The 13148-nt window shown below is 50.0% G+C and overlaps 1 protein-coding gene across 4 annotated transcripts in view; it reads left to right on the top strand.

The window, feature by feature from the left end:
- Map3k9 (mitogen-activated protein kinase kinase kinase 9) overlaps window positions 1-12765 on the top strand; it is a 75221-nt gene extending 62456 nt beyond the window's left edge. For 3 of the 4 annotated variants that reach the window (XM_078050435.1, XM_078050434.1, XM_078050436.1), the window contains 3 exons: window positions 1190-1302; window positions 2336-3139; window positions 4433-12765. In XM_078050435.1, coding sequence (XP_077906561.1) covers window positions 1190-1302; window positions 2336-3139; window positions 4433-4917 — 1402 coding nt within the window. In that variant the 3' untranslated portion in view covers window positions 4918-12765. The remainder of the gene's footprint in view (window positions 1-1189; window positions 1303-2335; window positions 3140-4432) is intronic. The other variant, XM_078050437.1, reaches the window with a different exon arrangement.
- The last annotated feature ends 383 nt before the right edge of the window (window positions 12766-13148 follow it).

The following is a 13148-nucleotide window of genomic DNA, read 5'->3' as shown; positions in this document are numbered from 1 at the left end:
GCACCCTTAGCGTTAGGGAGAAGATCCATGGCTATTTATCCTTTAGTCTTGAGCACTGGTGTTGACTTGCTCATCTGGATTTCCTTGGACCCAGAGCTAGAAGTGATAAAATTACCAGTTGGAAGTCCCAGGCTGTAGGTTTAGCAGCGGGCTCCTCCCTGGCTCTTTATTTTGGTTGAAACCAGTGGACGTTGGGAGGTACTTGAATCCACTGGTATGTCTTTCAGCACTTGAAACATCTTGCTGAGGTCAAGGGAAAAGGTCAGACCTTCTTTTGCATTCAGAGTGGCCTGGGACTCAGGGGAGAGTGGGCTTTGTTGAATGGGTCTTCAGCATTAAAAAAAAGAGCCACCTTTGATTATTCTGTGGGATCCCCCAAACCACCACAGCATGTGGATTCCTCAGTGCTCCTGTTTACTGTCCTCTAGGGAAGAAGACCAGTGCTTCCTGCCTCTGACTCCCCCATCATATTAGGGGGTTTGTGGGATACCCTGTCTGTCCTTGGTGAGATACTGGCTTGCTGGATGAGCTGATCACAGGGATTTGAGAGCAAGCTGATACCCTCTTTCTCTCCATCCCCACACAAACCAAGGGCCGGAGTACAGCATAAAGTACTACCCACATAGGTCTGTCCCAAAGTGCACAGGGTTGGTGATGCTTTGTTGGTTGATTTTTTTTTTTTCTTTTTGAAAAATGTATGGCTTTGAAAGTGGCCTAAGCATGCCAGGAGTTCGAAAGGAAGATTGAGCAGTGGCGTGAATGGGGTGGCCCAGCCCATTTCTGCTGGATCATCTGCCCATGCTTGCTTTGTATTGCAAGTATTGTCTTTGCATTGCAGTATTTCTAATGTCACGAGTGTGTTGTGTTCAGTGTTTGTGGATTTTCTCCCTTGAGAAGGGATCAGGCAGGACCCCCATTCACTGGGCAGTCCTTATTCTGTCTGCCCACCCTGCCCCCCAGCTCTCTCCACAGTTCCACAGCATGTGAGGAGGGTGGGTCAGACTGCTGCTTTTCTTTCCCTAGAGCATGTACACTTCTGTTTGTGCAGAAGATGGGCTCAGTGAGATGCTGCCTGGACCCTAGGTCCTCATTGTGATCAGGCAGACAAGGAAAGGCATTTCCTCAGCCCTTGGAGGCTAGGTGAGGAAAGTGGCCACTTCTGACAGTCTTCTCATTTCTTCTTCTTCAGCCTCAAATCCCTGGTAGATGGATACAAGCAGTGGTCGTCCAGTGCCCCCAACCTGGGAAAGGGCCCGAGGAGTAGCCTGGCACTGCCAGGGTTCACCAGCCTTATGGAGATGGGTAAGCATTTCTCTGGTCTTGGTTCTCTCCCTAGTCCTTCAGGGAATTCTTGGCCATTTCCAGGACTGTTTAAGGACCCCTAATACTGCTTAATGGTATTTGTCTTAGCTTTTACTCGACTCCCACCCATTCTGTCCTTTGTCTATCTGTTCTGTACCCGTTTCATCGAGTTTCTAAATCACAGTTTTTTCCTGCTGTCATGGAGCCTACCTTTGGCTTCTTATCCCAAGGGGCCAGTTGGAGTCTCCTTAGGGCAAGAGAAGGGTGAGGCCTTGAATCAGGCATTTCCTGTCCCTGACTCTATGGATAGGGGAGCCCACCAAGTGGGGGGTGGTGGTAGAAGACACTGCAGCTGTCCTCCCAGGAGGCTTACCGGTGTCATCCTCTGATTACTGAATGGTGGGTAAGTTCTCCAGGCGCTCTCTCAGGTGATATTCGTATCTCTGTAGATTTCTAAGGTCATTCCATCCATGGAGCCAATTATAGGGGATTCTAATCCTTTGTGGAGACTAGTCTTAAGTTGCTGAGCTGCCATTCTAGAAATCCAAAAGTCCTTCCAATTTTAAGGTACGAAACTATTAGGAGTGTTTCCGTTCTATCCAGTGTTCTAGAGACTTGTGCTTTATTTGTACTAAGGGTTTCTGTGGGACTCAGTGGTAGAGTACTTGCCTAGAACATGAGGTCCTGGGCTCAATCCCTAGCATTGCGTGCGCACGCACACGCACACGCGCGCACACACACACACACATGTGAGGTTCAAAGAAGTAGCAAATTACAGATCTTCTTTCCTAAAAATAGGAAAATGGGGCTCCGGAATGTGGATTCCTTTCCCCATATTGGTCGCAGCTGCGTGTCGGGGAATACAGCCCTTTTGGTTCCATGTCCATTCCAGGTCCTGCCCGTCAGGCCGTTTGACTTTGGCATCCCTGACACTGAGTCAGGAGGCCTGGGGTCAGGGGAAAGGACCAGATTCTTCTTCTTGCTGCTTTGTACCCATTTCTTTTTTTCTCCTCCACTCCTCTCCTCTTCACAGAGGATGAAGACAGCGAAGGCCCGAGGAGTGGAGAGAGTCGTCTACAGCATTCACCCAACCAGTCCTACCTCTGTATCCCGTTTCCTCGTGGAGAGGATGGGGATGGCCCCCACAGTGATGGAGTCCATGAGGAGCCCACCCCAGTCAACTCAGCCACCAGTACCCCTCAGCTGACACCAACCAACAGCCTCAAGCGCAGCGGTACCCATCACCGCCGCTGTGAGGTGGCTCTGCTTGGCTGTGGGGCTGTCCTGGCAGCCACAGGCCTAGGGTTTGACTTGCTGGAAGCTGGCAGGTGCCAGCTGCTTCCCCCAGAGGAGCCCGAGCCACCAGCCCGGGAGGAGAAGAAGAGGCGCGAAGGTCTTTTCCAGAGGGCCAGCCGTCCTCGACGGAGCACCAGCCCCCCCTCCCGAAAGCTCTTCAAGAAGGAAGAACCCATGCTGCTGCTGGGGGACCCCTCCGCTTCCCTGACGCTGCTCTCTCTCTCCTCCATTTCTGAGTGCAACTCCACCCGCTCCCTGTTGCGCTCCGACAGCGATGAGATTGTGGTGTACGAGATGCCAGTCAGCCCCGTCGAGGCCCCGCCCCCGACCCCGTGCACCCACAACCCCCTGGTCAATGTCCGTGTGGAACGCTTCAAGAGAGACCCTAACCAGTCCCTGACTCCCACCCATGTCACCCTCACGGCCCCCACGCAGCCGAGTGGTCACCGGCGGACTCCTTCTGATGGAGCCCTTAAGCCTGTAGCTCTCCAAGCCAGCAGGAGCCCCTCCAGCAATGGGTTGAGCCCCAGTCCTGGAGCAGGTGAGTCCTGGGCGCTTCCTCTCTCCTATGTCTTTTGTACCTCCCAGGGAGTGAAGGTGTAGGTGCCTCATTTCCTCTTTCTACTTCTGGATCTGAGTAAGCCCCATTCCACCTCTTACTCAGCCAAGTAAGAATTGCCGATCTGAGGTCAGGGAGGTGACCAGGGTTGGATGGGGCCACAGGGCAGGGATCTTTCCTGGCAACTGAAAGAAGACAAGTGGGTTCTTGGAAGAATCAGACCTGGTACCGCACTGTCATGTCCAGGCCCTGGGTCAGGGTAGAACACTGCTGTGCAGGCAGTGTCCAGAAGGGGCAGGAGTCTAGCTTCTGGTTATTTCCGGAGAGTACCATGGATACTAGGAAGGAATGCTGTGCTGCAGGTAGGAGGGTGTTTTCTGCCACGTAGCTGGTTGCAGGTCTCCCATTACAACATCAGCTCAGACACACTCACAGGAAGGCTTCCATCTGTCAGCTCGCTTGTCAACACTCATCCTTGACTCACCTGCCTCAGCAGACATGGACACATGTCCAGGTGAGTTACTACCCATGTGCACACACTTACCTGCTGCATCCGACACCTGGGCATACACACACTCAAACCCAGGTTTTCCCTGTCATCACCCTTGCTCCCTGGAATATCTCAGACTGACTTAGAGTTGGCTCCAGTCCAGGAGGAGAAGCAGGGAAGGCCATACCTTTAGTGAGATTTAGGTGTCAGTAACAATTATTTTTTTACCATTGACTTGACCTTCCTCTTCATAGGCTTTTGTATTCTCAGATATAAACCTCCATATTGCTACTTAGACTTCTGTTCCTATCATACATTTATTAAATGATGAAGAATGAATGACAGACATTTACTTAAGTCAGGGGTCAGCAAACTGGGGCTTTGCAGGTCATGCAGTTTCTCTTGTAACCACTCAGCTGTACTGCTCTGGTTGGAAATCAAGCATTGAGTATCTCCACCACATGTTCCATTAAGATTTGATTTACAAACACATGTGGCCCGTTTGTGGCTCTTTTGCCAGCATCTGCCTTTAGTTAATTCATTGCAGATAGGACACTCATTACTATTATTGGATACAGGGACCTTGGCCTAGGTACTGTGATATCTCCAATACCACCCAGCACACTGCATGGCACTTAGTAGACATAGTAGGCGTTAGGTAAGTATTTGTTAATTCTTGTTATTCTAAGTGCATAGGGAGATGGCAGGGTGGGGAGAGCAGTGAATATCTGACCCAGAAATACAGTGCCATCATCTGATGCTTCTCCCTTTGTCTTCTTGACCAGGAATGTTGAAAACCCCCAGTCCTAGCCGAGACCCAGGTGAATTCCCCCGGCTCCCTGACCCTAATGTGGTCTTTCCCCCAACCCCAAGGCGCTGGAACACACAGCAGGACTCTACCTTGGAGAGACCCAAGACTCTGGAGTTTCTGCCTCGCCCACGTCCCTCTGCCAATCGGCAAAGGCTAGACCCTTGGTGGTTCGTGTCCCCCAGCCATGCCCGCAGCGCCTCCCCAGCCAACAGCTCCAGCACAGAGACACCCAGCAACCTGGACTCCTGCTTTGCTAGCAGCAGCAGCACTGTGGAGGAGCGGCCTGCACTTCCAGCCCTGCTCCCATTTCAGGCAGGGCCGCTGCCCCCCGCCGAGCGGACGCTTCTGGACCTGGACGCAGAGGGGCAGAGTCAGGACAGTACCGTGCCGCTGTGCAGAGCTGAACTGAACACACACAGGCCTACTGCTTATGAGATCCAGCAGGAATTCTGGTCTTAGCATGAAAAGGGGCATGGGCAGGCAAGGGGGAAGCAGGAGGAGATGGAGGGAGCTGGCTGGCACAGCCCTTTCTCAGAATTGGGCCCCCTGAGATCCAGCCCTACTTCTTGCACTGAAAATGCACTTTGAAGATGGAAGGGATGGAAACAGGGCCACTTCAGAGGGTCTCCTGCCCTGCAGGGCCTTTCTACTCATGTCCACTGGAGGGGCTGCGGCCATCAGCTCTGGCTGTGTAGGGGAGGGAGGGGCGCGTGCATGTCCCCCACCCTCCACAGTCTTCCTCGCCTTTAGGGTGACCCTGCAGAGTCATCCAGCCAAATCTGTCTGCTGCTTCTTCTCCTCAGCCAGTTGGGTATGCCCAGAGTTGGCCTGGGGGGGTCCCTTTGTTAGCCCTGAGTTCAACCTTCCCACACACCAGTATTGGATGTTCTGTGATTGATTTTGCTACTCGTCCACTCCCCCTCAGCATCTGTGAATTGGAGTCTCTTTTGATGTGAGATGTGAGCTATCCTGTGTCCCAAGCCCTTTTGTGCCAGCTGAGGACTGGGGGCAAGGTAGCCCAGTGTGGAAGCATAAGGGCGGATGGACCTGGCACTACCTACCTGCACTTCCAGGTCCTCCGTCTATGTATCTGAGCACACAGGTGGTAAGAGGAACAGGCTCAGTGAGAATCCAGGAAAGGGGAGGGAGTTAGGGAAAGTATAGCCAGGTTGCAGCGAGGAGGGTGGTGGAGTCTATCCTTGTTTGTTTGTTTGTTGGAAACACTCAAGGGCAGAAACCAGCATCTGTTGCAGGGCCCCCATCTGCCTTCCTGGGGTCAGAATACGGTCACACCATGTGCTGAAACAAACATATGCTCATCCCAGGAATAGCTGCTTGGTCTGCTTCCTGGTGCCAGTTCTGAAGTCAGAGAGTTTTGTGTTCATCCCTTTGGTTGTCAGATCTTTATGTGTTACGCCCTTCCTTTGGTCTTCCCACTAATCCCTGCAATCAGTGGGCTTCAGGTCATGTGGTTGGTTGGTAGATATCTCCTGGTTGCCCCAGAACTGGGGTGATCCCTAGACGCTGGGAGTTGGAATGGTGGAGATTCCTTCTCCATTCATTTTTGTGACATCCAAGCCATTCGTAATACCCTTTGTAAATGGATATGGCACAGTGATGCTGTTTATAAGGTGTTCAGTGAGCCGTTGATGTATAGCCTTCAAGTCCCAAGGACTGGAAACTGACCAAGGCCACCTCTGTCTCTGTGCAGTTAGCTCTCATGCTGTGCTCTGCACCACGAGCTGGGTAGAAAGGACAACAGGAACCCACCCTGACTTGTTTGGCATTTGTTTCCTGGATGTGAATTTGTTTCCTGGATGTGTCGAGCTTTAGCAAAAACTTTCTCATGTATTTCTTCACTGTCCTCCTCTGAGGCTTCCGGTGTTGTATGTGAACGGTGATCTTCCTGTGGCAATAACAGCCTGATTAGAAGTACAGCCCTCAGGTCCTGCTCCTCTTCCCTCAAGACTGTAAATGTTGCTCTACTGCCTTTTTTGTGTGTGTGAAATATTCTGTGGTTGGAGGTCCGTCTGCAGGTTCCTTGTCTGTTGTCTGGATGCCAGAATGGGGAGCTGGTGCAGCTGGCACCAGTGGCAAATCTGGTCATTGCTCTTTGTCTGTAACTATGACAGAAGTCCTGCCCTGCGGAGGACTAAAGAGGGGACCTTGCTTCTCACTTGTTCCCTGCTTTATGAGCCCATTTGCCCTCTGGTTCAAGGGCCCTTCCAAGGCTTGGGGGGCCCCTGGCTCCTGGTGTTGTCACCCAGGATTTTGTTACTGCATCTCATCTCTCTCCTTCTTTTGGTCAGTGAAGTCGATGTGTAACAGATTATTGTTATTATTTCAGTGCTGGGGATTGAAACCAGGGCCTCACCCATGTCAGACAAGGGTTGTACCATGGAGACCTGTCCCCAGCCCTGTGTGAGATTACGTTTGCCCCCATACCCTTCTCCTCAGCTAGGAGAGGAAAAAATGTGAATCCTGTGAGCAGTTTGAGCCAACCCATGAGGACGATGAGCTTCCCTTGGACCCTCGAAAACCTCAGCCCCTAAGTCATGAACATGACTTGTATACCCTTGGCTCCCTTAGGGAGGCTTCAGTCCATGGGTGATGTGAACCATGCTGGCTCTAAACCTGCTCTGTTGCTCTTTTTTTTTTTTTTTCCACTTTTTCCATTTTGTTAGTTTGCAGCCATCCTTCTTGGATAGACTAGTGTGATGGATATAGCGTAAACTGTGAGACAGCCACCTGCCCTTGAGTGAGGGTTCAATCCAGTTTTTATTCGTCCTTGCAGTGGAAACACAAAGGAAAGCTGGGTCTTTACTAAGGACATACTTGTACCTGAAAGAAGTGAAAGCAGGGTTATTCTAAAGAGGCTGCTGGGAGTCTGCGTGGGCGGAGATAGAGGAGTTACCATCTCAGTTCCTCCAAGCCTGCTCTTCTGGGGCCCTGCCTGCCGCACTCTCTGGGCAGGGCTGAAGGGGGCGTAGAGATCTAGATAGTATTAGTTGGAGTGAGGTTTTTTTGTCCACTCAGGTTTCCTTGCTCTCTGATCGTGGTCAGGAGCAGGCTTGAAGCTGTGAAGGAAGCCACGTGAGCAGCCAGAGCCAGCCTCCCCCTTTCCCTGTCCTCCTCTCTCCTCAGAGGCTTCTGTCCTGCTCTTACCAGGTGTCACTACATGGAAGACGGTGATGGGAATGGGTAGTATGTGCTCTGCACCATCTCCTTGGATCTTTCAACTCCTATTGCTAATTCTAAACTCAATTGTCCTCCAGTGTCCCCTTGGGGGGGATCCAAACAGCTGCCACAAGCTCAACAGATGTCCAAGCTATCCTTTGTTGCCTACCCCCCTCCCCCCGCCCCATAAGGCTTTGGTGGATGCTCTTAACTTAGCATCCTTTGACACTCCCAGAGTCTGGCAGTAACAATGATAACAAGAACATCCTACATTTGAGCAACTCGGAATAGTGCTAGCTGGCTTTGCCTCCTGATCTTTACAGAGTGGCGTCATTTTCCTTCTACATTTGATATGCTGTCTGGAACAGAAGGGAAGAATGCTTGAAGAAGATGATTCGAATGAAGAGAAATTAAAAGACCGTGGGGACTGATTGCCAAGTCAGGCCACCAGGCTCTGAGGCTGAGCAAGTTAGCTGTTCCCATCCTGCTGTTGCTGAGTGACCTCAGGCTTGTCCCTTAGCCCCTCTGGGTTCCCTTCCTTTAAAAGCTGTTATCATATGCTTCCTTCAAAAGGGCAGTGGGAGTCTCTGGATCAGAGAAGGGCAGTGAGGCGCTGGCTCCCTGCCAGCTCCTAGAGGAAGCTTTCTCCACCTCTGCAGAATGAATTGGCTGAAGTTGACTGTGGTCCTTGCCACCTGGCCTTAGGGGATTTTGCTTTTGTTTTATCCTTTGGCTTCTGGAAGAGGAGAGGTTTGGAGCTGGCTTAGTGTGACTAATGGGCCCCATGGCCAGCACATGCTCTGCGACCACTTTATGTAGCACTTGGTGCTGACCAACATCTTTCCCTAACCCCCACTTTACCTGGAAGGCTGGCTGTTCTCACCATTTGTGTCTTAACGAGGAAGAAATGGGAAGTGGCAGGTTGGGCCAGCATCTGAGTGACCGTTTGCTCTCTCTTAATTTGGGGGGATCACTGACACAGTCTGATTTGACAAGAGCCACCGTCTGATATGATAAGGCCAGTTCCTGCTGGAGAATCTTGGGAAAGGGTCCCCTTGCCTGTGGGACGTCTGCATCATGGGATGGGGTTCCTCACAAAGCCCCTTTCCCCCAGGCCACTGTTGCTCAGGGACACAAGAAGACACCCCCTTTACATCTAACATTCTTAACTCATAAAGTTCACTTTTTCTTGCTCCGGCTGAACCCCAGGAGGTCTACTACTAATCTACATCCCCAGCCCTTTTTATTTTTTAATTTTCAGACAGCGTCTTACTACATTGCCCAGGCTGGCCTTGAGTTTGTGACCCTCCTGCCTCAGCCTTCAGAGTCCTTGGGATTGCCCTGACCACAGAGCAAAGAGCAGCTGGTGCTGATGACTAGATGGCTGTGAGGGTTTAACTCAGGGTTGAAATAGCCATCTGTCTGGTGGCCCCCCATGAGTGCAGAGCCTTGCACTTTTCCTGATGTGTTTATTTGAGCCTGTGCCTGGGATTGGGGTTGTGAGGGGACCAGGTCAGATGGTTGGAGACACTCAACCATTTCTGGAAAGACTTAAGAGAAGAAGCAAGTCTAGCTGCTTGTGCACTGCTAGACATTTCCTGAGGACATCACCAGATTGTGAACCTGGGGCAGAGGTGAGTGTAACCCTCCCGTGCATTCTGAACACAAGGAAACCTTGTTGTAAGAACCTGGTAATATGAGCTGTCCACTTATTAGCTATAAATTTGCAAATGTCTTTCTCTCTCTGGACCTCAGAAGCCCAACTGAACTGGAATATGGCTGCCTTCCCGAGCTGAAGCCCTTTAACTTTAAAATGTATGATCCTAGCCAGGCACCGTAGCATGCACTTTCAGTCCCATCTACAGAGGAGGCTGAGGCAGGATGATTGCTGGAGCCCAGTAGTTTGGGATCAGCCTAAAAACATATTGGGACTCCGTCACTTAAATGTGTGGTCCTGGAGCTCCAAGTCCAACAGTGATAGGCCTTACCTTGCTAGATTGCTTCCCTTGGTGGAGAAAAGAATGTGTGTGACTGTATGTGTGGTCGTGGGTCAAAGGCAGCTGAACATTGGCTACTTCATGTAGCTCCCCCATGCTTCATATGGGGTCTATTGCCTCCTTGACTTGACTGGAGAATGACTTCTTGTCAAGATACAGTTATTATTAGGAGCACGTTTCCAAATGTGTCTTTTTTTCAGGCAAAATGATGTTTTTCTAGAGCCAGAATTCACACCTGTAATCCCAGTGACTCGGGAGGCTGAGTGGGGAGGATCATAAGTTTGGAATCAGCCTTGGTAACTTAGTGAGACCCTTTATCAAAATAAAAAAAATAAAGAGGAAACTTAGTGGTAAAGATCTCCTGGGTTTAATCCCTAGTACCAAAAGAAAAAAATGAGGAATTAATTCAAATTAACAAAAACCCACATATAAAAGCAAACCCCATTACTCCTTCTGAGGAGACCTCAGGCCCAGTGTTTCCCCTGGCATTGCCACCTGGATGCTCTCCACCTCGGGTGCTGGTGTTGGAAGGTGGGAGGTCAGAGCTGAAACCCTGCTTGATTCATAGGTGCCTAATTAGCCGGACCCAACCCCCAGGCTTCTGATTGGCTCTGCAGGCCAGAGGAGTCTCATTGATTTTCTCAGGTTGTTTCTAAGTATTCTCTTCATACCCATGAGCTGTCCATTTCTGTTGCTGGATGGACCCTGACCTCCCTAGATGCCTGGGGAGCCCTGGTCTTGGCTCTTCAGAATGTTGCATTCTTTTGCTGAGCTCAAGCCCGTAGGACTCGTCCTTCCTGATTCTTGCTACCCGTGCTTTCTGCATCCATCCACTCTATTGAAACTGCTTTGGAATTTGAGCTGAAAACTCCAGGCTCAGAGCCCAGCTGGTAACCAGAGCTGGGAGCCTTTCCATACATCTCTTTTCCCTCTGGAAACAGACCCCCACTTCCCCCTCACCCATCTTCCCTCCTGACTTGTCTGACCTTCTCTTCCTGCAAACACCCACTTCTTAGTTTTACTAGACTGATTAGCAGGCGTGGATGTGACAACTGGATCGGTGTCTCAGGATGGGATACTGGACTATAATTCCAGGGGTTCAAAGACAAGACTTTCCCATTAGGATGTGTGGGGTGGGCCCCCTGACATTCTGAACTCCTGGTAAGCAAAGGCCCCATGGACGGGGTGTTTACTTGTTCTGTCCTAGCTGAAGTTCAGGTTCAGGTTTCAGAAGTAATGTGTTGCCCACATTTCTGAAGTCTTCAGCAGCATCGTGAAGCAGATTTTGTATTTTCTTTTCTTTTTTTTTTTTTTCTTTCCTGGACGCCCTTTCCCTGAGTCCTGAGTGAGGCAGAAGCTCTCTGGGAATGTTCACGCATTGGCTTAACAACAGTGCAGCATCCCGTTTTCCACCTGGGACCTGTAGTTGGAGGTGGCTTTTCCTTGGCTGCTCTTGAGGCTCTCTGAGGCTAATATGTATGTGTGTGTGTGTGCGGGGGGGGGGCCGGTGGAGTGATGGCAGCAGAGAGGGTCCTGTAGATTCTCATCTGAAACCTCATTGGGAGATCTTTGGATTCCAGGATTCAGAAGTGAATGGAGATTTTTCTGCCCTCACATGTCAAGAGCAGTGATCCCTAGCACTACGACTGATAGGGAGCCTTTAAAGTGTTGCCTCCCCCCCAACCTCCCCTGCCCTCTACCAGAATCTTCTTCACCACCATTGTTAAACTCTGTCATCTTTATTTCATTCTCACTATTTATTCAACCTCCCATTTCAAAAGCCGTGTTGTCTGTGGCCCTTTTCTTCATCTCCATCAGACTGAGGCATGAATTTATCCTGGCCTAGATATGGAGGCCAATAATAAACTATAAGAAACCAATAAGTTTCTGCTGCGTAGGAGGCAATGTCCTCAGGATTTATGGACATACATTTTTTTGACTCCTTATAGTAATCCTGGGAGCTGGGTGTTACCCCCACCTAAGGCTGGGTCAACTGAAGCTCAGATGGTTACATGACCTGCTGGTGTCACAGCGGGAAGCAAGTTGCTGACTGAGACTATTCTGATGTCCTCTTTTTCTCCTCTGAGCACAATTTCTAGGCCACTGCTCAGAAGCCCTGAAATGAACTTAGCCTTGCTCAGGCCAACCTAGGCTTAGAGTTGTCTTCTGTCCAAGGAGGAGCTGTGTCCCTTGGCTCATCTGCCATCTGCCTGTGTGGCTGGACTCACCACCTCCCATCGCTCAGCTGACTTCTCTGCTCCTGGCGGCTAACTCCGCCACCATTTCCTCTCTATTTTACTTCAGGGATTTGTGTGGCACCCCAGAAGGCTGTGGACCTCTCTCCAGCCCACAGTTGCCCCATTATGGATCTTCATTACAACTTCACTCTACTTCTCTTTATCTCCACTTGAGCTTGGAAGCCTGACTCTAGTGTGCCTCCTCCTGGGGAACTTGGAATTAGGCCGTTGCCTTTGTGTCACAGTGAGCCACAGGCCTTTGGTAGCCAGCTATAGCAAGCAGATGATAAACTCACCCACATGCCCCTCTGCTTCCCCTCACTACCTATTCTGCACGTTTGTCCACAACCACACTTGTCCACCCAGAGACATAGCATGGTCTAAGACTCTTTTTAAGAGGATTTTAAGGAAGGGAGTTGGAGATGGATTTTACTTAGTTCACAGAAATGCTTTCTTTGTGATTTTCTTCTTAGGGCCTTTGAGTCCAGGTAAAGTGAAAGGTCCCATATGTGTTTGCTTTGTTCCTATGTAATTAGCGACTTGTTTTCATCCCCAAATCTTCTTTGCACCAATGTCTTGTCCACGTGTCCTGACCCTGTGTCCTGAATTTCCATTTTTGCTTTAGGATTTAAGTTATTGTATGTCATGACAATATTTAAAAATGGAAAAGTCCTGAAGGAAACTTAGTGGGTTCTTTTCTTTGTCTTTTTTCTTTCTTTCTTTTTCTTCTTTTTTTTTCCTCCTATTTTCGAGGTACTGTAAATTGTCAACTAGGGATGCCAAGCAGGCTTGGTTCAATGGCTAAACCTCTTATTGTATTACAGTGTAATGCTGATCTCAGCCTGGTCTCCACGCCAGAGCACACAGAGACTTGAATAAAACTGTTATAATGATTACTTCTGTTTGCCATGGTCCTTTGTAAACTTGTCCTTTCCCTTTTCTTTTTTTAATTAAGCCAGATGTCCAAGTAACTAGGCTGTTCCCAGAGAATTTTTATATGTAGGTTAAGAACTATGAGGAGAGATGGTGATGCAGAGAAGGGGTGGTGAGTGAGCAGACTCTCTGAGGTTCCTCAGTCTCCCAATAGGACCAGGGGACCCTTGAGAGAGATGCTGCTGTACCTGTCCAGATGGCTTGATTTGACCATAGGTCATGGATTTGGGTTTTCTGAGCCCCTTGTGAGTGTGTGTCACCTCCTGCTCCTTACCACTATACCCTGGCCTTCCTGGTGAGGTTGTGGGGCTAGGAGGACAAACAGGAATGGAGCTGTCAACAGGTA

Source organism: Ictidomys tridecemlineatus, chromosome 5 (assembly GCF_052094955.1).
Source record: "Ictidomys tridecemlineatus isolate mIctTri1 chromosome 5, mIctTri1.hap1, whole genome shotgun sequence".
Classification (NCBI taxonomy): domain Eukaryota; kingdom Metazoa; phylum Chordata; class Mammalia; order Rodentia; family Sciuridae; genus Ictidomys; species Ictidomys tridecemlineatus.
This window is presented reverse-complemented; position numbering and strand designations above follow the sequence as displayed.